Genomic DNA, 22,686 nt, shown 5'->3' on the forward strand with positions numbered 1-22,686 from the left:
TATTATTCGAAAATGTTTTATGTATAAATATTGACTTTGGTTAGAATAAATATATAATTTAATTTGTTCAAATTGGCTACAATTCTGTTGGAGTTCTACAGGATTTTTTTTTCTTTTTTGGTCAATTTGATAAATATTTTACATAAATAGTTAATAAAATATATATATATATATATGTATATATGTACAATTCAATAATGATAATAATATACGATAATAAACCAAAATACATTTATAAATAAATATTATACAAGTAGTCCGATTTAAAAACGGCAAAGGAAGGGGAAATAAAAGCCCAAAAAAAAAGAATATATAAAGCTAAGACATTAAAACACAACAACAATCACATTTAGATGTGACTAAAATTGACATTTACTAAAAAAAAAATAATAATTTAGTAAGATAAAAAAGGAGAAATAAATTATATTATACAAAAAAAAAAACTTAAATATGAACAACCATTAAAACGACACAATATTTTATGGTAACTCGTTCCTTGACAATTTGAACATAAATTGTCATTAAAAAAAAGAAAAAAATAATGTATCAAGAACAATAATAATATTATTACATTCACAATTCGCCTATAACGGATTGTTTAAAATAAAATTGCCCTAAAAAATTTACTATCCATTGGTACCTAGATATTACATATATGTTATTCGTTAAAAATTTGTAATTAACATTTTTCTACACTAAAATGGTGTCCAGTTATTTTTCTTTTGTTTTTGTTTTTTTTTTTATATATTTTTCTTAAAATAAAGCTAAAAATTTACATTAATTAAATATCACCTTAATTGACCTAAAATTAACTGAAACAATAGAGGAAATGTTTCACGAAAATTTAACTATGTTATTCGAAAAACATGTTACCGTCATATCAGAGCATTCATAGTGTGGTAAAGCTGCATTAGTACTTGCATGTGTATAGGCAAGCAAGACATCCTGTCATGAGTGTTTGAGTCCAATGATAACCATGATAATGCATTGTAACCCTCCAAGACATACCTGTGTAATTATTAAATTAATATCAATATTTGATATCTATGAAATTTGATTATTAGTTATTACCTTAGGACATCTGTGGTATATTGAGAATCTAGTGGATGTGCTGAAACCGCAGATGTGGGATGAAGGAGATCTGCAGCTGCCGGATCAGCATTATTAGGTAATTGTACAGTATGCATGTGCAATGCACTTTTCAGGAAAGCAGGACTGCATTTTTCTATGTCAGGTGCACATGACGCCCAAAACCACGTGGGCATACGTCCCGTTGGTGCGGTAGATACTAGATAGCCTAGAGCCAGTGGTTGTTGGAGTAATGCTCCCACTTCTTCATGGCCATCAATACAACTACCACCATTCTGAATAGAAAATCATTATATATTATAAAAATTACTATATTAATCTCATAACATTCATCTTCTTACTCTGTATGAAGAAGATCCACAAGCAAAAGGACTACAAGGCTGTGAAGATGGTGGACTACCAGGTTGAGAAGAACAGTCTCCTCTGGGCCCCATTGACCCTCGACCCATTCCTATGGAACCACCCAATGATCCAGAGCCCATAACACCTCCTATAACATTACTACTAGGACCACCTAAAACCCCGGAAACACCACCACTCGGAAGACCCAAGCTCGTGTTTCCCACAGCATCCGAATCATTCCATGTGCTAAATATGTCGTTGAAATCACCCATTCCCTCCATACTTTGCATATCTTCTTCATTAAATGCACTGAATAATTCATCATCACCAAGTTCAGGACCATTAATTTGTTGTTCTTGGAACGCAGTTTGCGAGGACTGAAATGTCAAGAAATTTATATAAGATTGTTAATAAGTAATAGCCTACATCCATTATAAATAATTACCTGGGTTGTAGCTGATGTTGGGAATACTAGTATATGAGTTGCTGAAACATCACGAGGCGTGGAGAGTTGACAAGCAACAGATGCTTGGCTAAAGCGTTCATCAGGTGTGAATTGGTCTGTCATCAGTCTTAAAGAAGAATCAGGTTCCAAAGAAACTAAGCAAGCACTAACCACAGACGGTACATCAGATTTTTGGTACAACAGACTGCATTGGCCACAAGATTCTTTTAAGTGACGCGATGCTTTCATCAATGCTTTACGACTCAATAACCACGACCAACCTAAAATGTACATGTTACACATATTTATTTGACGGAACATAAAAAGCAATTTATATTGTTTAATTACCTTTAAGTTCTCCGTGTCCAATTCTTCCTACTCGACCCACAACTAATCGCCAAGGTGTTACACTTTGACTCATTACACCTAAGATGAAATCCATCAACTTCTGTAAGCCAACTCTTCGGGCTGGAGATTTTCTTCGCCTACTAAAGATTAAGTACATATTAAATAACTTCATTATTATAACATAAAAGTAATACTTCTTACTTGTTTGGTACATATATATTAATTGTAGCGGTTTCTAATAGAATTCCCTGTTCATCGGTTGCTGTAGCCAATATCCACCTTTGATCTTCTGATATACAATAACTGGCATAAAGTACAGAACATTGTTGATCGGTACCTGAAGGAGAACCAGTCCCATTGGGTCCACCAAGGTTTGACAATGAATCACCACCACCACTCATATTATCGCCAGCTATTCCACTATCTGTTCGGCCAGTTTTATTATTTCTATAACTAGCTAAAATAAAAGGAGGAGTATATGCTTTATATGCTGTTCGGCTTTTTTCCTGTAACAGAGCACATAAAACAAGTAAGTACAAAAGTATATTCCAATTAAGGAATTTTTAAGTATACGAACATCTTTATTTTTTAAGAACAATTCAGTCATGGCTGCTGTGCCAAATCCAGTTAAGGCTTTGATATTAGCAGTGTGAGTTAAGTACCGTCTACATTGACTAAACACTGATAGGGCTAAGGTTCTCATATTATCACTCATTTTAAGATGATCTGAGGATCGACCAAGTTCCAAAACACTCTCTAAAGATATAAGCTGAAAATTGAAATTCACAAATTGAATACAACATACAACAATTATTTTTTTTTTTTATTGCAAAATTAAAAATCACCTGTACTGAAATATTTGATCGTATAGCTTCTGGAAGTGTAGCCAAAACTGTATTATAACATCGTAAAAGCCCATGACAAGCAATCCTAGCAAGGTTACTACTATCCTTGCCAATTGAAAAGGGTTCAACAAGATAAATAACAATGGCTGGCACTTCTCCATCATCCTCTTCACAGTGACTGTTATCTCCATTACTATTAAAACTTTTATCAGCCTGTGAACCACTAGAGGAATCATCTAACCCATCACTCTTAGGAGTGGGTGCACGCTCATTGGATGAAACAGGTGATTCCACTGAGTTAGGTGTCAGTGATGCTGGTGGTGGCATTGGAGAAGGTGGAGGCCTTGGAATACTACCTTCTGGTGGATCCAATAACGTCTTATCCATAGAAAATTGAGAAAGTTGTGGAGCTAAATAATGACGACAAACTTGGGCGTATAATTTTAACATAGACGATTGATGATTTTCACCCAACATCGAGAACCATTCGTCTACAGGTTCTTTAGCTAATTTTGCAGCAGCTGATTTGCCAACTCTAAGAATACCATCTCGTAATACTTTTGTAATTGGACAATGGCGACCTAATCGATTTATTTCATAAGCTGCACTTAATTCTTTGAAAAATGCTCTTGTTCTTTGTAAAATAAATTCATTATCTGGACTAACAACTATGTATGCAACATCTCGTGAATATGAAAAAGGTTCTAGTAATAATTTATCCCAATAATGAAGCGCTAAAGGAGCAACGGCTACCCAATCTTTGTCATGTCCAACCAGAATGGGAGGAATGGGCTGTGGTTCACATCTATCTTCAGTACCCCGACCAGCCAATCGATGGAATTGTCGCCAAGTTAATGGTCCAGTGACAGTGTAAGGTTCCCATAACCTAGTAGTTACACTTCTTCTTTGAATAGCTTCTTGTAAAAGTGGTTGTAATGTCCTCATAACCCTTATAAGCTGCCTGCTGCTACGAGGTCCCGGTGCTTGACTGTAAGCCCATCTATGCACAGGTGGAGAATTATTATTCAACGGTGGCAATGACTGTTGGTGATGACCAGGCCAACGGTGATGTTCAACTTGCCAATGATTATTCATTCCACCTTCCAACTGTACAAAATAATATTTAAAATAAGTAAATAAATACTTAAATACTTCATAGTCTATAAAACAAAAAAATTTACTAGACTATGCAATAATTTGTTATACAAACCTTAGCCAATCTCCCTTGTTCTAGAGCAAGTAGAGCAACTTGATTAGTATCTGTAAATTCTAGCATATTGACAGTTGCAGTTTGAGGTGGATGATTTATGGGAAACTTTGCTGCTGCCCGTACTAGAGAACTACAAGAACTATAGATTACAGCAGCACATTGTTCCCTAACTAGTTCTAAAACATCCGGGTTCATAGAGTTATCATCTACACGCACAGGGCTATCTTCAATAAGTCCAGTTATTTCAGCCTCATCTTCCGGAAACAATCCCGATTTATGAGATAATCTGCGGTTTACCACAGCACTGAAACCACAACTGCATCGAATTCCATCTTCATCACCTAAAATAGTTTAAATACATTAATTCAAGTAAATTACTAATGATTATAAAAATTTAAATATTTACCAGGTATTCCCACAGACATATGATGTTGTTGATACTGAGATGAGTATCCGTTAGGAGTCAATGTATGAGTAAGATAAACAGCTGCATCCGTACCTTTGATATTACCAACCACTTTTGGACCAGCATTACACACACACAATGTGCAACTGTCAAAATTATGATCTCGGAAGACATTAAGTAGTGAGTCAGTTAACAAAACATTCACAACTATTGAGTTAGCTTCAGGTACAGGTGGAGACATATTTGTGGGTACAACATTCATATTGTGATGCTGTGACAGTGCAGGACTATATGGTGGAGGAGGCACTTGTTGATGTTGTTGTATTTGTTGTTGAGGTGGTCGGTGATATTGATTTCCTCCTCCAGGCCATGGTGCACTATGAGGTGATGGACTCATCATTATTGGATGATGATAATGATTATTGCGATTCATATTTGGTAATAAATTGTTATTAGCTGAAGATGCCGGCGGAGGTACAATCCTAAAATAAAACAAGTTTAAAATTGTATTAATGAAAATAAGATCACACAATAAAAATTAGGGCAATTCATTTAACTTTATTTTCAGTAAGCAATGGTATTTTCAAAATAATACGACTAATTTTGAGCTATTTAAAGGACCAGCCAAAAAGCTTGAAAATGTTATTTAAGGTTACACTTAAGTTGTTCATACAGCAATTTAAAAATATGAAAAATACATAAGCAAAGGTTTTTCTTTGTCATCTTTTCAATTACAAATTTTTGATAAAATTGATATTGAAATTTTTGATATTGAAAGGATAAATATACCATGAAACTCTTTTTACAGTATGTCAGAATTGACTTGAAGTTAGTAAATTATAATTAAAATATGTGCGATCCGTTTTTGTCAAAAATGACATCAACCTAGCATAAATTTACTAAATATCTTTGGTAATTGATTTATCATTGAATTCATTGAATCATTACATATGAACACAATAAAGCCGCATACTTAACATCTACTGTATACCATATTTTTTAAGTTTTGTTTAGTTATTTTATTAAGTTCATGATGGTAAGAATGTTGACTTTGGTTTATTTTGATTAAGTGGCCCTGTAAAACACTTTATGAACCACTCAATTGCATGTACTTGGGAGATTACATATGGAACCATAACCAACATTAAATTATTATTTAATATTTCAATTTTGTTTAAAAAAGTATAAAAAGTGTATTTTTGTTGTTTGTTATTAATGATGACTAAGTAAGATTTTGAGATAAAAGTCTGTCAATATCTCTAGTCAGTTTAAAAGTACACCGGTTCGCACATATGCTGACAGGATTACGTTGCCAGAACCTAATTGATTGTTTGGAAATCGACACCCAATCATTGGTAGTGAGGAGACATGCTCAGCCATGACAAATTTTCTTCAGCTACCAAGTTAAATATGAAAACTATCTTATTATTTTTATATAAAACTTCATTTATTATTGAAGGTTTAAATCAGAAATACAGAACTAAAATTTAGAAATGTGAATAAAAAATAATACTTTAAATGGATTTGATATAAATAATTTTTTACCAATAAAATAATGTATAACCATTAATAACGCATTATTACTTAATATCTAAATAAAATTGAAAAATAAACCCCTTAAAATAAAATGTTGAACTTACTGATTTGGTTTTTCAGGCTGTGGTGGATGATGTTGAATTTGTTGAGGTTGTGATGAAGCGTGGTAAACAAAAGAGGAAGGTTTATAAACACAATTGGAAGGTACTATTAACGGGGGTAGATTTTGGCTCGGAAGATTTGTGAGAGGTGCGTATTTTGAAGAGCCAACCATTTTGGCTATGGCTGGAGGTTTGTACACATACGACCAATCCTATTAAATGAAAAACAAATAAATATTAATAACACATTAATTACTTTATTCAGAATAACCTACATCTATGTGATCATGTTGAGGACTTCCCATGTAAGAATTTGTTTGGTAAGTACGGGGTGGAAGTAGATCCATGTCAGGACATGGAGATGCTATAGGATTGTGTTCTAACGATGGAGGAGTTGGAAACATTTTTACTAATTCTTCAGGCCTTAACACTCCACCGCCACTGCCACCACCACTACCTCTAGGAGGTCGCACTAAAAGTGTTGTCAACCCTCCTCCAAGACAATCATCTGGTTTATTTGAGCCAGGAGGTGTTTGCATTTGTAACTATAAATTATATTATTATTAATAGAAAAACAAAATAAAAAAGGAAAATAAATTTCAATGCTTACAGCAGCCACAGCTTCATCACTAGATAAATCATCAGAATTGTCAAACATATGATCAAGGTCCCGCATACTATCATTCGTACACCTATTACCATTCATTAACCCAGGATCATATTCTTTTTTGATATCTTCATTCTAAAAACAAAATTAAAATTATTAGGTTTAAAGAGCTTTTTTCATAACAGTTTCAAACTATTTAAAAAACGATGTAGAAAATAAAGTATAAATAATAATATTTACCTTCATCACAGCCATAGAAGTATTAAGTTTATAATCATTAGAAATCATAATATTATTGCTAGAACAAGCCCCACTTTCCTCATCAAATTCATATGGATCAGAACGACCACCTTTAAATCTAAGAGCATTATTTCTTAATTCTTCAAAGCTGCTAAAATTATTTATTGAAATTTCAGATGGTTCAACCTTAAAAAGAATTTATTAATTAATAAAGTTATTTAAAATAATATAATATTATATAGTAATTTTAAATTACTGGAAGAATAGGTACACTAGTATCTCTTCTAATGTATACTTGTGGAGGGGATGCTGGATTGTCCATCACATTATTTATTCTTGTAATTGGTTCTTGCTTAGGTACAATCGGCTTAAACTTTTTTACTGGATGATATAACCAAGCATCAATACAAGAATAATCATACAAAAGTTTAGATGGCATTATTTCTTCTTCGACCAAATTTGCTTCATAATCCTTAGATGAGAGCTGCGGTCGTTTTAACGTAATATAAGCACTTGAACTTTGAGTTTGCATTGGAACTGGTGTTGTCGCAGTTGGCGTTGTTGCTGGGATGCTTACAGTATTACTAGGTGGTGCAGGTGTGCCAGAGTTACTTTCTCGTCCAGATTTTACAGGTTCCTGACTAGCAGGAGCAGATGAAGGATAAGGTGAAAATACTTGGTTGGAGACAGATGATACAGACTTAGGCTGAAAATCAACTGAAAGAGGTGTAATAGGAATTTTTTCATCATGTGGACTAAGCATTGGAGGAGGAATTGAAAGTGGAGCTGGTTGTCCAGCGGATGGAGGGGTTGGCACTGAAGGCAAAGGTGGCACAGAATCTAGCCCACAAGGACTATCTGTAGGACAAAGACGTGTAGACCTAAAAAATAATTTAACATTTATTAAAATACTGATTCAATGAAGATTTAATTTAAAAAAGCTTATTAATTGAAAAATGGGGGACAAAAACCATTTATATTAGTTATTTATAATATAATAGTTCATGCAATTATGTACATAACATCAATTGTATACAATTTAAATTATAATACCCAACACCACCACCATTTCATGCCATTTATTTTTGTACCATATTGTTATTATAATATAAATATATTATAAATATTCAATACTCAATTATTTTATATTAAATATTAAAATTCAAACATCCACAGTTAATTAAGTAATGTAAAATACTCCCAATTTTAAATTTAAAAAAATTAGAAGTTATTTTATCTATTCATCAAATTACGAAAAAACCAGACATACAAATTGTTAATGTAGATTAAAAATATATTATAGACTGTCAGTTGTTATTTAAAGGCCTTTGAAATTAAGTGATAAGACTAGAATCCTGTTTAGAAATATAAGATTTGTTTTATTTTAAACACCATTTCACCTCCCAAGCGTCTCATCAATAGACAAACCTGAGGGTGGTATTGTTTGCATCGGGTGGCGGCTGCTGAGTGACGAAAATATCAGGGAGGGGAGTGCGTCTATGGAATGGTGTGCCGATTGGCTGTGTCTGGTGCTTGGAACTCGTTTTTCTACACCTGTAAATAGCCGGCCAAATAACAAAAACCAATCGACTTCCAGAGCTCCATAAGACAAACATCGCACTAACATCTTAATAACAACATTTAAATACAAATCATCTTACCTTGTACAGGAACATGTTAATTTTTGTAATGGATCAGATAAGTGCCATTGACCTAAAGTTGGCGATTCAGGTCTGGATGGAGGGTTCTGCTCTGTGTGTAGTGATCCTAGCACACAATCTTGCCAAGCTCGTTCAGGTATGGATGCCACTGCATTATCCAAAGCATATATTATTGTATCTGGATGATGTTGATGCTTAGTCGCAAACAACTGTTGTTTAGGTACTACTTCAAAATTAAAAAATTAAATTTTAAAATAATTTTTATATTTCTCAACAAATTAAATTAAATACTTTGTGGCTGTGGTTGTTGGTGCAGCTGTGGAGGTTGTTGTTGCTGTTGCTGTTGCTGTTGAGGAGTTGTTTGATGAGTATTCTGACTTTTATATAACTCAGCAGTACTGTCGTCTAAATCAGTTACCAAAACATAACAAGATGGATATCTCATTTTTACACCACCTATAAAAAAGCACATTAAAACAACTAATCATATAATTTTTAACATTTTATATTTTAAAAGTAAAAATATTGATGAAATCAAATTAAAAACTAGTGAAAATTATTAAGACTTACCAACTAAAACTTCTACTGCAGGAGATAATTCATTAGGTCCATTATTATTAACAACTGGATAAAAATGACTCCATTCATCCATCATACGACTAGTTTCAGCATCCATATTTTTATATACATGGCCAGTTAATGTACCAGCAAGGCCAAAAGGTGCAAGCATTACTAGAATTATAGAATTATGTTGAAAATAATTAAATATTAAAAACAAAACAAAAAAAAAATTACCTTGAATATTTGTTCCATTTTGAGGTTGAGAGGACGCTTGTGCTAAGTGTTCTTTTGATAAAGTTCGTACTACAGAATGTTGCCGTACATCGATGCTAGCACAAACTGTACTTTCTCCATGGACAAAAAACGCAAAAGAAAATGACAAATGACTTGCACTATAAAAATATGAACATTAAATTATGTTAAAAGATATTTACTTAATAAGAAAATTTACCTTGAACTATCTAACTTTTCTGAAGATGAATAAGGTTGTACAAACCATTTGCCTAATCGAATAAATTCTCTAGACATTAAACATCTGAAATAATAAGAACACATTTTAGATTAAAATTAAAATAAACTTTTGAAATACACATAATAATTAATAACCAATAATTTTAAACAAAATTTACCTTTCAATTAAATTATGAAGTGCCTTAAATAAAAGTGAACGGCATTCATAAGATAGACCACTTTCCCATGATCCATTATCACCTTCTGCAAATAATATATATAATATTTTAAAATTTGAATCAGAAATTGTATTAAAACTTAAATAAACGTTACCATTGAGTAAAAGTTGAGGAGAAACAAGTCCAGTCAGATCTGGTTCTTCACCATACCAAAATATCCACAGTTCTTTCGATGCTTTCAAAGAAAGTGCTGGTGGGAGAGCTGGTATGGGTGTTGGTGGTGCAGGAACCAAGGGATCAAGTGACGTCTGTTGAGAGTTGGCAGGCGGTAATGAAACACGTCGCCATACAGCCAACATATCATGTGTTAAACATCTTGTATAACTAGATAACACAGGATCCTCGAGCACCGAGCCACAGGCATTGGTTCCACCACCAGGACCACCTCCCCAGTCAGGAGGTCCTTCTGGACCAGCTGAACAATGAACAAACTTACGCCATTTTATGCCGCATAAGTCAGTCTAAAATTATAAATTTATATTTGTTTAGTTTGATCAAGGACACAGAAAATAAATATTCGAGGTTATGGTTTCTGACTTTTTATCAATTATTAAACAGTGAAGGGCGATACACTATGAGATGGCTCATTCAGAAATCTAATCAGGCATTACACTCATGGGCATGGAAATGGGGATGGCCGGGTGGGCCACAACCCATCCTATGAGATGTACCATTACTGTTATACACAGAGACTTAGATCATAATCCTGAACATAATATACATAGTAGTAATGTTTTGTTCTATAATCTATGCATTGTGATTTTTGAGTTGAAATAAATAGTTTAGTAGTTTAAATATTTTGTTGACCATCCCACACCCAAAGCTTTTTGACGCCATACGCTCAACTCATTATTGTTTATGACATATTATCTTGTGTATTTGACAGCAGGAAACAAACATAATATTATTAAGAACCGCTTGGCACAAAACAATTGGATGCAATTTATCAGAAGGTAAGTGTTTTTTTTTTCTGAAAATCAAAATGTATTTTTGACATTAATCGTGTTACACTCAGTTATTCTCCAAATTATTCATTTTGACCGTAGTCCGACAAAAAATGACGGTAATATAAACATCCATTGATAGCTGTGCGCATTTCACCACTGAGGGATTGATACTTTAATTTAGACAGTAGGAAATTTGTATTTTAGAAAAGTGCAAGCACGACCCGCTGTACGAAACGCCGACGGGCGGTGGTGTGGTGTTATCGACTTAAATAATATACCGAACTAGTCTACCACTGATTGTGCGGTTACGAAGGCACGTGGTGATGACGTTCCTCCTAAATACAAACAGCCACAGTGGTGAGTGTAATGTACGCGGTTGCTCAAGGGTAGAGGGTGGAACGAGACAGTGGTAGGGTTAGTGGAGGGTTAGTTGTGCAGACAACCGACCGGTGCTACGGCACACGTGCGGTCGCCACGAGTCGGTTCGATAAGAGTTGATACGATGCGCAAAGTGGTAGAAGAAAACGTATTATTTCCTACGGGATGATATTTTAATTATTTATTACGAAGTGGTACAACATGTGTATATATACGTAAGGCACGTATACACGTAAGACATCTAATGAATTATAATGTGATGTGCAATTGACTTGACGAGAGCGTAATAAATAACGAAACGAACAAAAACCCCACGACCGAATACACAGATTTCGGTGGAGGCAGAACGGTAAAAAGGCGCGAGAACGACGGTGAAGGCAAGAGTGCGCGTTCTCGTGAAGAAGTAGTGCACGGCGGTGAAGGGGCATTATCGACTATGCATCCTCGTCTTCCCAAAGACATGGACCCGCCGCCCCCACTTCCGCGCGGTAGTCGCGAAATCAATATCCGCTGGTGGCCGAGCCACGAGTACACGACCCTGTGGCGTCACGCCGGCATACCCCTTTCGCGAGCGCACTCGTGTATTCACATTGAACCCAAATATAATATATAATTTTCGTACTTGACGATCCCCGTAAGTCCACGTCGGCAAAAGCGGACGTATAAAATAGCGTTGTACACGCTAAATATTTCAAAAGTAGAGCGACGAATCACGAGACGCTAACGGAGGGGACATGGCGTCTCAGACACCCCCTCGAGACAGACCAGTTCAATTAGACCGTACACTATAGTATAAATACTACTACTACACCAAACCGTACGGTGGAGGTCGTCGTCGCCGCAGCCGGTGTATGTTGCGATGGACATTCAATGTGCGTGCGGCGGACCATCACATTCCAGTGGGCGCCAAACGATATGATAAACAATAACAGAGAGACGGGTAGGTGTAGGCGCGTATATGCTAGCAAACGACGTGTACACAAATAATATTTTTTTCTAACGTTTATATCAACCTCTTTTTACTCCTTCGCCGCCGAGTGAATTTCGGACCAGAAAAATCAATGCAACCTTTTCGTCAACGAAACGAACGAGTGCTCCGACAAGTGCTTTTAAACAAACATTTTTCCTGCCGGAGTAAAAAATAAATAATATTTTTAAGAAGTGGTAGGTACGTTAAAAACCCTTAGTTTCAAAAAATATAGAAACAATACTTGCGCATATTCAAATACCCACCTAAACATTTACACGCAAAATGTGTGATACCTTCCTACGTGTACCCATATATAATAGACGGTATAACCAATAACTTGTTAAGCGAAGCGCCTTTGCGGTTAACCCAATAAGCAAATAATATTTTTAAATCTACAACTCTCGGAATTTCTCAAGCACGGAATATTGCTAGTCATAATATTATAAATTTATACTTAGTGTATGAATGGGTGGTGTTCTAGATTTACCAGAAATTTGACGGCAGAGCGAGTGCGCGCGCCGTATAAACTAGTTACCAACGAACATCGCAAGAAGAAGACACCGTTAACCCTTGCAGGTAGACTGGTGGCGGGGTCGGGCGGCAGCCGACCGGTGTTAATAACCTGAATGATGTCTCAGACACAATTGTTTCTCCTTTTCTTTCTCGACACGGTCGTCGTTCGTATACACAGGATACGGCGGCCACCCACGACATACCGTAATAGTAGTAGAATAAAATTAGTAGCTGTGGACTTCGGAGGGAGAATAGTTGGCAACACTTGGCCCCGAGGGGGAGGGGAATGCGTAAAATGGAGAAAACCACGGATACGAGGGTCGAGGAGCGAAAAATCAAGCGTAAGGAAACGAGACAGAAAATAATAAATACTAGGTTCGAGATCATAAGAACGCGAGGCGTTTTCACCGGGAAGAAATCACCGTTGCAGTATATTTTAGCGGGGGGCAAGAGAAAAAATAAATATATACGTGCATAAAATGAGAGTACATGACCTCGTTCGTAGAATCATAATACCTATGGATTATAAGGTCGAAAAGATGGTGAGCGTCGGTGATGGATAGTGATCGCCCAATAAAAACAAATGTGTCTTACGTTAGTTTTATTTTGTGTCGTTGAAAATTGAAACAATCGGGGGTTGAAACGATAACAATATCATAAAAAATAACAGACGAATTATTGTGATGTTTTCCAATATTTTGGTAACCCCTGCACGCGTCCGGTTGTTACGGTACGCGGAATTACAGAGGTGTCGGCGACGACGGAGGTACAGTGGTTGCGGCGGCAGAGGGGTCCCCTCCACCGCGACACAACAATACAATCAAAAGAAACTGCATGTAAATCGTACAGCGTAACGACACCGGCCGAAGTGAAAGAGGTCGGAGCCGGTCGGATTTTTGCGCAAGACGATCGCCGACCGTGACCGAACGCGCGGCAACGTCGCCCCCCACCAACAACAGCTCTACACAGTACACCGCGACCGCATCTCCAACACCACCCCATCATTACTAATATAATCGCGTTTTCCCACCGTGTCCGCACGATGGCGGCCCCGTCGACCCGAAAAAAGAACATCTGTCAGCGGTGAAACTCCGAGGGAACGTACGTTACATACTTACGTACAATATTATGTGTAAAATATGTAAAAATATTGAGTGCATGGTAGTAATATAACTCGCCACGCATAATGAGGGGGGGATGGGTGACAGTCAGCGAGTTGGCTTCCCCCCGCGACCGAGAGAAAAGTAACCAACACGAATGAGACCGATAATAATATAGTGACCCGCGATGCGATGGGTTTGGGTGTGCGCGTCGGCTGTAGACATGAGGAAGGGGGCGAACGGGTGAGAGAACAGTCAGTGGTCGAAACCGCGATTGTCTGATGTCGGGATAAATTAAATAAAAACGTCTGGACAAACAACCGAGCGCCGCCAAAGGTGGTTTCCTCCGTCAGCGCTCAGCGAAACCGTCAGTAGTGTTGGTGTAATAGTGAGTGAGGTGCTCCTCTAGACGGACGAGACGGGAGGGGGGCGAATGCCTATTTTGCGGCCAGGTCACTTTTTAGAGCGGTGACGGCCGGCCGCGGGCGGCAATGATTACATTAAACGTGTGCAGTGTTATTATCCACTACGGATTGGTGGAGTGGTGAAGTACACACTCATTACAAACGTGTTTATTATCGGGTAAACGCTACCGCCGCGACGCCGACGAGACCACCACCAACCACCGTTTATCACCCCAGCGAAATCGTGCTATTATAGTATTATCCCTCCGACTCGTATTCCCCGTAAAGGGTGAAACACCTCTACGGATAACGACACAACTCTCCCCACCAGAGCACAACCAATAATCCAGTTTTTTTTTAATCCGTACACATTATTACAACTATCCGGCACGCAACAACATAATGATATGATACTATTATTTAATAATATTATTTGTGCACCTTGAACGACGCAAAGGCGGACACATGGAATTCTTGAGTATGTCAACGATAGTCGTAGTCACCGCCACGGCCACTTTTACGGGAGGGAGGACCGGGTCGAAAAATAGAACGAGTGCTTATGAAGGCATATTATTTTATGATAGATTAAGCACAACGATTTACAAAATAAAAAAATTCATCGATGGCCATGTGGCTATCTCATCTGTGTGTGACTAATATAACAGACTTATATGAAGTATACTTTGAGGACGTGAACTGCCAAGAAAACTATTCTAGAGATGTATTTTATCAAAGAGGGATCTAAATGTATAGCAACAGTGAAAAACGACAACAGAGGTGTAATAACAAACCCGTTAAACATTATAAATAATGAAATCATAGTCTGATAAATACGATAGTCGATTTTTAATATACACACACGCGACACGCTACACAACAAGCCGGGTCGTGCACCGTAGACGGCCAAACACTAAAAATATTATGAATTTCGTCGCCGCCGCCCGGCGTCTACCATAGACACCATTGTGGACCACAGACGAAACGCCACAATGTACACAATAGCAGCAAATATGAATTTTTCACGATGACATCTATTCTATAAAGAAAGAAAACGAGCGGGTGCGACTATTAGGCGGGCGAATTTACGGCGGCGGTGGAGGCGGTGACAACAACGAAGGTCTTCCGGCGGGCGCGGGAAAAATCAATATTTAACCGATACGGAAATGTTTACGAAATTTTCGAATGAGAAAAAAATGAAAAAAAAAAACAATTGATAATGTCGGACGCCCGCTTTTGGGAACCACTGAAAGCGGTTTGAAAATACGCAGGACATAGCCTGTGTTTGTGTGTGTGTACGCGCGCGCGCGAGAGGCGCGTATATACTTAGAGTAGTAGCGAGGATATATATATATAATATACATGTATTATAGTACCTACGTCTATTTTACGGGGGAAAAAATATTTACCGAATCTAGAATTACTAGAATCTATTTTCAAGAAATTGATTAATATATAGGTGTTATAATTATATTAGTATCGAACTACTGATTATTTTTGTGAATACCCGAGTCGATACTCGATATTGTCTTCACGGGGTGAATGCAAAGTTTACTACTGCCATGCGTCCGCTTATCTACGTGCACGCGTCTCGGCGCCGCGTTTTGATAAAGAAATAGTCAATAATAATAACAACGAAAGCCACGACCCGTTTTGTTGTTGACGATAAGCGCAATATTGTTCGAAAATACGTTTTCGATTAAGCTAGTATCTCACCTTGTAAGATTTCGTAGATATTTATAGCGACGAAGTAATAAATTCTTGTCTGATAAAACGTAATTCGTTGACAAGTAGTGGTGGTAGTATCGTACCCAACCTACCCGGTGCACAAATCTTAATTTATAGCAAAACAAATTGTTTTGGAATTTGATTACGAATATCTAATCAGTTGTTTACATTACCACTATAATAGTAGAGGAAAACGTTGGGATAATTGATTTGGTAAAAACAAAAACATTGAAAAATTTAACCCTCCGGACATTTGCCAATAAACAAAACCTAGACAATGATCATCAATAATGCTTTACAATGTTATTTTTTAGTAGGGACGATATAATTGTTTTTAATTATCTTCTAATAGTTATCTTAGCAGTTCAGTCATTTTTACCTAGTTTTTATTTATACCTGCTATTACTTAATTAGAAATCTAAGAATTGTAAACTAATTGACCAAGATACAATAGTAAAAAAACTTAATAACAAATTTAATGTTGCTTTGAAGTCTGTATATATGTTGTTTTCTTATCAGTTATCACTAACATAAATATTGTACTAACTAGCAAGGGAAAATATTTTTGAAGATCATTTGTGTTTAAAACCTGTGTAAATTAAGGTGGCAAGTTTTAGTATACATAAACTGAAGAATAGGACACAGATACATAATTTACTAAAATAAAAGTAGAAAAATGAACATCTGTTTTGAATGTAAATTGTATTGTTATCATTTCATATTTTATTTTTGAAAATAAAATCCTATACCGACTACCTAATACACATCCACATACTATAATTTTAATACTTTAATTCTGTATTCATCATAGGTATGTTCTATTAGACTTAGATAATAGGTAAACTTCTTTTAAAGTTAATAGAAAGGAAAATAAACAAAAATCATACATTTATTTACTAAGAATTTATTAATACAAATAGTTACCTATATATAAATTTGAAAACCAGAACTGCCGGGATGATAATATTTGACCAACATTCGAAAAGTAACAAATTGGTTTAGAGTTTCTATAAAATATAGCAACTAACACAGATTTTCATATTTTAAACTAGCATAAATATAGTATTACTACATACAACCTACCTAAATACTATGATTTCAGGAATAAAAATGTTATGATACAGTTTGATACATTAGTTCTGTGATAAATATTAATGATGTGAAAAGTAAATTGTTTACCGTCTTATCTAAATTGGCAATAAAATGGAGTGATCATTGCAGAATGATAAACCTACCTAAAAACACTAAAATAATTATGATTGACAATTAATTGTTAAAATTAAAAAAAATTAGAATATTAGGCGAGTATCTATATTTTTTAACATTTATTAGGTAACACCTTAATATTATTCTTAGAATTCTCTTAATTAAATATCAAAAATTAGCTTGATATATATATATATTTAAAATGGAAAATCTTTGTTATAAATCATATAGTGGTTTTTTATTATGAAAGTAATTGCAGAAACAAAATATGTCAATGTTTATATATTATACATTATAAGTACTTAAAGGTATCACGCTTCAGTCAAAATCCATAAACTAGAAAAAAATCTTTAGGTAGGTAGCTAAAATGGAACAGGAAAACAGTTTACATTTTATATTAAGTTAAGAAATACTTATCTATTATCATTGATGACCTAAGAACGTATGACCCTTCTATCATTTAGAAATATAGGACTATTGAAATCCTAACTAAGAACACAAATAATATATTTTGAACTTAAAATACATAAATAAATAAAAAGGAATAGTATAGAAAAATAACTGATATTTTTAAAGCTGAATAAAATGTAATACTTAGGTAATTGTATTTGTCAGGCCTTTTCTGTGACACCATTTTTTTTTTAAAAAAAACTTTGTTTTGTGTAAAATAAACAAAGATTACGCTAGAATTTGATATTATCTAATCCTTACAAGTAGGTATCAACGTACGGACATTGATTGGATTTGAATAAGATATATTGTGTAAACAGACATTTTCTACCAACAGTTATATAGTAAAACGTAATAGGAAAAACCTTAAACTTTAAACTTGATATATCTAACAGACAGAAAATAATTGAAAGTTGAGTTTTCTAAATAGGTCAACATGCAGTCAATGGGTATAAACCGCAAATGAATTCTACTTGCAGTGTTTGAAGATCTTCATTGAGATTTTTAGTTTGGACCTATTACGCATTTGTATTCCAACAGGCCGAGAAAAGCTCTAGGCAAAGCCATTGACCAATACACGATATGTAAACATTTGGCTATGTGATATGTTGGGGCTAGAATTATTGTGACATGCAATTGCATCATACAGGCGACCAGCATCTAAAGACAAGTCAACAGTGTTCAATGTTTATTATCCGGTGGATACCAGTCTTCAGATTAGAGGAGAGCTACATGATCTGGAAGAATATTTGATGGGGTATGAACGAGGGGCTGTTGGCCATCGAGAAAAATTAATGTTTGAGTTTTCCATTTGTGAGTGGTCGTGACAGCGATGGTTAAACATCATATGCGTAAAATTCCTTTACGTTAACCTATAGGTATAAATTACCTATTACCTACGCGGCTTTAAAGAAACAACGATGTAAAACGGATGCCACTAATAGTAACTAAGTACTCACCAGGGCGAAGAAGTTTGTGTGGCAATCCTCCAAGCTGGCACCGTTGGTCTGATGGCTGGAGTGAGTCATTTTTCATTGGACATTTTGCCTGGTACGACGGCTGCTGTGACGACGACGGCGACGTCTTGGACGTCACACAAACACCACGGCTGAGGCGCCGGCGGACCGCGGACACCACGACCACGACGACGCGACGGTATACGCGAAACAGTTTCGGCCGAACGACGGACGTGCGTCAATAACGCGTACGGACATAATCACAGGCCGGAAACGCGACAATCATTATCCGATGCGCCCGGAGCTGCGTTGTTGTTCATGTTCGACGACGGCGAGTCGCGTAAAATGGCGGACACACCAACACACACACTCGCGCACGCACGCACGCACTCACTCTCGCACGCACTCACAACCCGAAGGACCTGCGCACCCGATTGGCTCAACACCCGTCACATGGTTAACACAGTGGTAACCAGAATTGCGGCCACTGCGGTAAAAACATACGCCGCCCCAGCACCACCGAAGTAGGTATATGGTATATCACGAATTCACGATATGTACGCAATTGATGATGATAACAAATCGACGATATTATAGATTATAGTTTATTTTAACTTTTAAAAGCTACGATTACTGCGACGATGATGGCCGGATACGTTTCAAATCGCTCGGGCGCCTCACTGCGATTGTTATTATCGGTGAATTCCAACAACAACAACAACGGCGCCGCAACGAATTTGTACGACCTATTCGGCGTCCAGGTAAACTATAAGAATTCGCGACAACCGTAGTCGTGTTACATTAATTCGCGTGATCGCAGAGATAATGTCGAATGTCGATGAATTAATTTTCGCAACACAAATACGAACGTTTTCGTCTTGAACGATATCGTACGTGTTTTAATTGTTTTCGTCATGTCAAAGTGTTGGACGATGTAACCTTTTGAAGGTTATGGCCGTAATTTTGGTACGATACTCGTCGGTGATCGCAAAATGAGTTAGGATTCGTTTTTACCGACGAACCGACAAGACAGCAATAATATTTACCAAACGATTATTAAAAATAGTAATGATGACGTTAATTAGACGTTGTAACTGGATGTGTCTTACAGTCTCGGATCATATTATGTTTTTTATCACATTAATATTGTTGGCGGCGTCAGTGCAAATAAAATCACTATCAAAATCTGGTGTATTGATAAAATAATATTGTTTTGGCCGGCGCCGCCGTCTTCTACCAGTGCCGACTCACACGACAACCGGGAATTTCCCGCTCACCGAACTAAGTAGATGTAACGTCTTAATTATAAATATTTTTATATTTTCTGTTAGGAATAGGAATTGGGATTTAGGATAATACTATCGTGCTTTTAATTATTTTAGACCTTTACTTTCTTAGTAATATTAAATATTGTCAGTAATTGTAGTCACAAGTGTACTCGCGTGGCCATAATTGTACATATTTTTAACTAATATAGTAAAAATTATATTGCTTACTGGCAGTATTTCTGTAAGCTATAATATAATACTAAAATTAGAAGATTTCAAATAAAATAATAATATTATCGTTGGTTGATGATTCGCGTATTAATTGGTTTATGGTCTTATGGATATCCATTATTTGGATCCAATTATCCAACATTAGCATAAAAGAAATAGCAATTACACTGCATAGTGCCATGTTTTTGGAAAGTATTTTAATCACACAATGGTTATTATTAATTATTAGTCTTATACTATTCATGTAATAAATTCAAAAGCAAATGAATCGGAAATCATTTTTTTTTAATGTGTTATCCATTGTAAAAACTTTAATATACATTATTGAAATTGAATTTATTACCACTCTATTTGACACTTCCCATTATATATATTATTAGTAATTACTTATTGCATATAATTATAATTATTGTATTTCTCAATTTTAGATGAAGCATTTGCCCTTATAACAATTTAAATTCTTTGATACACCACTTACTATGATATTCACTCTCACCCTGCCAGGAAAAAAACATTTTTCCTGAATATGACCTTGACTACAAATATTGTTTGATTTATTAATTAAGTTATAACTCATTTGGTTTGTTTACAGGCTAGATATTTACACAAAAAAGTAAAAAGAAGTATACCATGGGTACCGCCACGAAGCAAATTTGAAGGAAATGCCAAGGCCATAGCATCAAGAGGGTTGGTTGATATATTTTTAAATAATGTTATGTATTAAAACAATTATTCAAATTATAATTAATATTATATTTTATATGTTTAGGTTTTTAAGGCCACTTAAAGAATATGATCCTCCATTAGATATCAGGAATGTCATAATAAAAATAGCAAATAATACAGTTAATCAAACCAATGTGTCATACACACTTAATAAAAATGAAAAAATCCGTTTACTTAAAAAATGTGAAGAACTGGTTGACCATAAAGTACCAAATTCGCTTTTACATACTCTGAATACTTTAGGTAAGTTTTAAAACTAAATAATAATGATCAGTATTTTTATTTTTATTATTTTTTATATAGGTGATGTATTTGAATTTTATGAGACACCTGTAGACACAGTTGTACCATATGATGCACTTCAGAATCGTGAACTTCCCCCTAATCTCCATATATTATCCGATTATCATAGGTTCCACCCAGAGACAGATCTAATGTTTGATGGTGTCACTGCATTCCCACGCAGTTCCAACTTGGTTACTGGATTAAAAACGAAAAAAAAATACAAAGGATTTACTACTTTGTCTCCTTATGATTATAAAGATTAAAATTATTTTGTATTATAATTTTTAGAAGAATATTAAAAGTAAACAGTAATTTTTATTGATAAACTTATATAGTCATATGATGTGTTTTATAATAAACTTGATTTTTCTGTTCAAGTAGAAACAATTATATAACAATTCTAATTGGTTTCATTTATAATAATCTAATCACACAAGGTGTAATTATTACAGTGTAAGTAACTCAATATTTATATAGGTGACATGATTTTAAAATAACCTTGTAGGAGTTAATTATTTTCAAAACTAACGATAAATCATTTATTTCTAAAAATGAATAGGAAACATTTTAGTTGATCTTGTCGACATAAAAATGCAGCAAGTGTTTTACAAACTTTAAAAACAAACAAACTTTCAGTTTAAATCTACACTACCACACATAATTATTTATCAAATTTTAAGAATAAAACATTGCACTTATACAGTGTGTTTATTTTTAAATGTAACACTGAATAATTCTGTCCCGTGAAAAGATTTATTAGATACTTATTAGACATTTTTTACCCAAATAAATAATAGAAAGTATAAAAATTGTGTTAATTCGTTTAATCTTTTCTCAATAAATTAAGCATTTAGTCTAATTTATGTTAATTAATTCCTCAAAATTAAATTTAAATGATTTAATAATATCTGCAAGCCTACGGTTACAAAAAAAAATGCATAGTACAACTATAGTACATAATACACTATAAACACCAACATTTGAAGCAAGTATTATCTAACAATCTCTAACTGAGCATATGCTTACAATATTATCATAAATATTGTTTTTTCTGTAGGCCTATAATACCCTAAATTCCATATTAAAGTAGTTACATAAATATTGGTCAAATTTGGAGGCAATCATACACTAGCCAAAAGTTACTTTGTTGTAACTTGTTGTGAAGATGATAAAAAATTAATTAAGCACCTAAATTACTTTTTAAAACCGACAAATTTTTAGTATTCACCTATAATTTTAAGTGAGAACCAACAATTAAATTTTAGAACAACACAGACACTAATAATTTTTGTTAGTTAAAATTGTTTTTTGACAACTAATATAATTTTAAAATTAATACAATTTGTATTACTTGCAACAAACATTTTTTTTTCAAATTATCTTCACTTGGAACTATAATATTTTCTATACAAGAAATGTAGGTATAATTAACAAGGGTGGACTGAGG

The 22,686-nt window shown here is 35.0% G+C and overlaps 2 protein-coding genes across 5 annotated transcripts; one reads left to right on the top strand and one right to left on the bottom strand.

Moving 5' to 3' along the window:
• Positions 1-550: 550 nt before the first annotated feature.
• On the bottom strand, positions 551-19,055 carry LOC111039513 (mediator of RNA polymerase II transcription subunit 13-like). Of its 4 annotated transcripts, none has more exons than XM_022323053.1 (24): positions 18,733-19,055; positions 10,175-10,541; positions 10,021-10,105; positions 9,843-9,926; positions 9,626-9,783; positions 9,401-9,562; positions 9,122-9,286; positions 8,831-9,056; positions 8,598-8,723; positions 7,426-8,050; positions 7,170-7,355; positions 6,933-7,064; positions 6,598-6,867; positions 6,326-6,534; positions 4,686-5,167; positions 4,280-4,620; positions 3,070-4,176; positions 2,802-2,993; positions 2,426-2,730; positions 2,225-2,361; positions 1,877-2,157; positions 1,431-1,808; positions 1,072-1,364; positions 551-1,008 (listed from the first exon to the last, which is right to left on the bottom strand). In XM_022323053.1, the coding sequence occupies exons 1-24, from the start codon at positions 18,799-18,801 to the stop codon at positions 876-878; spliced, it is 6,513 nt and encodes a 2,170-aa protein (XP_022178745.1). In that variant the 5' UTR covers positions 18,802-19,055; the 3' UTR covers positions 551-875. The 4 variants fall into 4 exon arrangements, with proteins under 4 accessions (XP_022178745.1, XP_022178743.1, XP_022178746.1 ...); XM_022323051.1 differs by having other exon boundaries at positions 2,225-2,364; positions 18,733-18,801; XM_022323052.1 differs by having other exon boundaries at positions 876-1,008; positions 2,225-2,364; positions 8,831-9,053; positions 18,733-18,801.
• A 191-nt stretch (positions 19,056-19,246) lies between these two features.
• LOC111039514 lies at positions 19,247-21,561 on the top strand. Its single transcript, XM_022323055.1, has 4 exons — positions 19,247-19,490; positions 20,821-20,915; positions 20,998-21,197; positions 21,258-21,561. Exons 1-4 carry the CDS (start codon positions 19,371-19,373, stop codon positions 21,500-21,502), a joined length of 660 nt encoding a protein of 219 aa, XP_022178747.1. The 5' UTR covers positions 19,247-19,370; the 3' UTR covers positions 21,503-21,561.
• Positions 21,562-22,686: the final 1,125 nt, after the last annotated feature.

The sequence above is a fragment of the Myzus persicae genome, unplaced genomic scaffold (genome assembly GCF_001856785.1).
Source record: "Myzus persicae strain clone G006 unplaced genomic scaffold, MPER_G0061.0, whole genome shotgun sequence".
Taxonomy (NCBI): domain Eukaryota; kingdom Metazoa; phylum Arthropoda; class Insecta; order Hemiptera; family Aphididae; genus Myzus; species Myzus persicae.

Coding starts and splice junctions, on each gene's coding strand:
- LOC111039513 (XM_022323051.1), bottom strand. CDS start 18,801: ATGACTCACTCCAGCCATCAGACCAACGGTGCCAGCTTGGAGGATTGC. Junction 2,994..3,069: donor GATCAAATATTTCAGTACAG/GTGATTTTTAAT, acceptor TTCAATTTTCAG/CTTATATCTTTAGAGAGTGT. Junction 2,731..2,801: donor TGTTCTTAAAAAATAAAGAT/GTTCGTATACTT, acceptor GCTCTGTTACAG/GAAAAAAGCCGAACAGCATA.
- LOC111039514 (XM_022323055.1), top strand. CDS start 19,371: ATGATGGCCGGATACGTTTCAAATCGCTCGGGCGCCTCACTGCGATTG. Junction 19,491..20,820: donor ACGACCTATTCGGCGTCCAG/GTAAACTATAAG, acceptor GTTTGTTTACAG/GCTAGATATTTACACAAAAA. Junction 21,198..21,257: donor ACATACTCTGAATACTTTAG/GTAAGTTTTAAA, acceptor TTTTTTATATAG/GTGATGTATTTGAATTTTAT.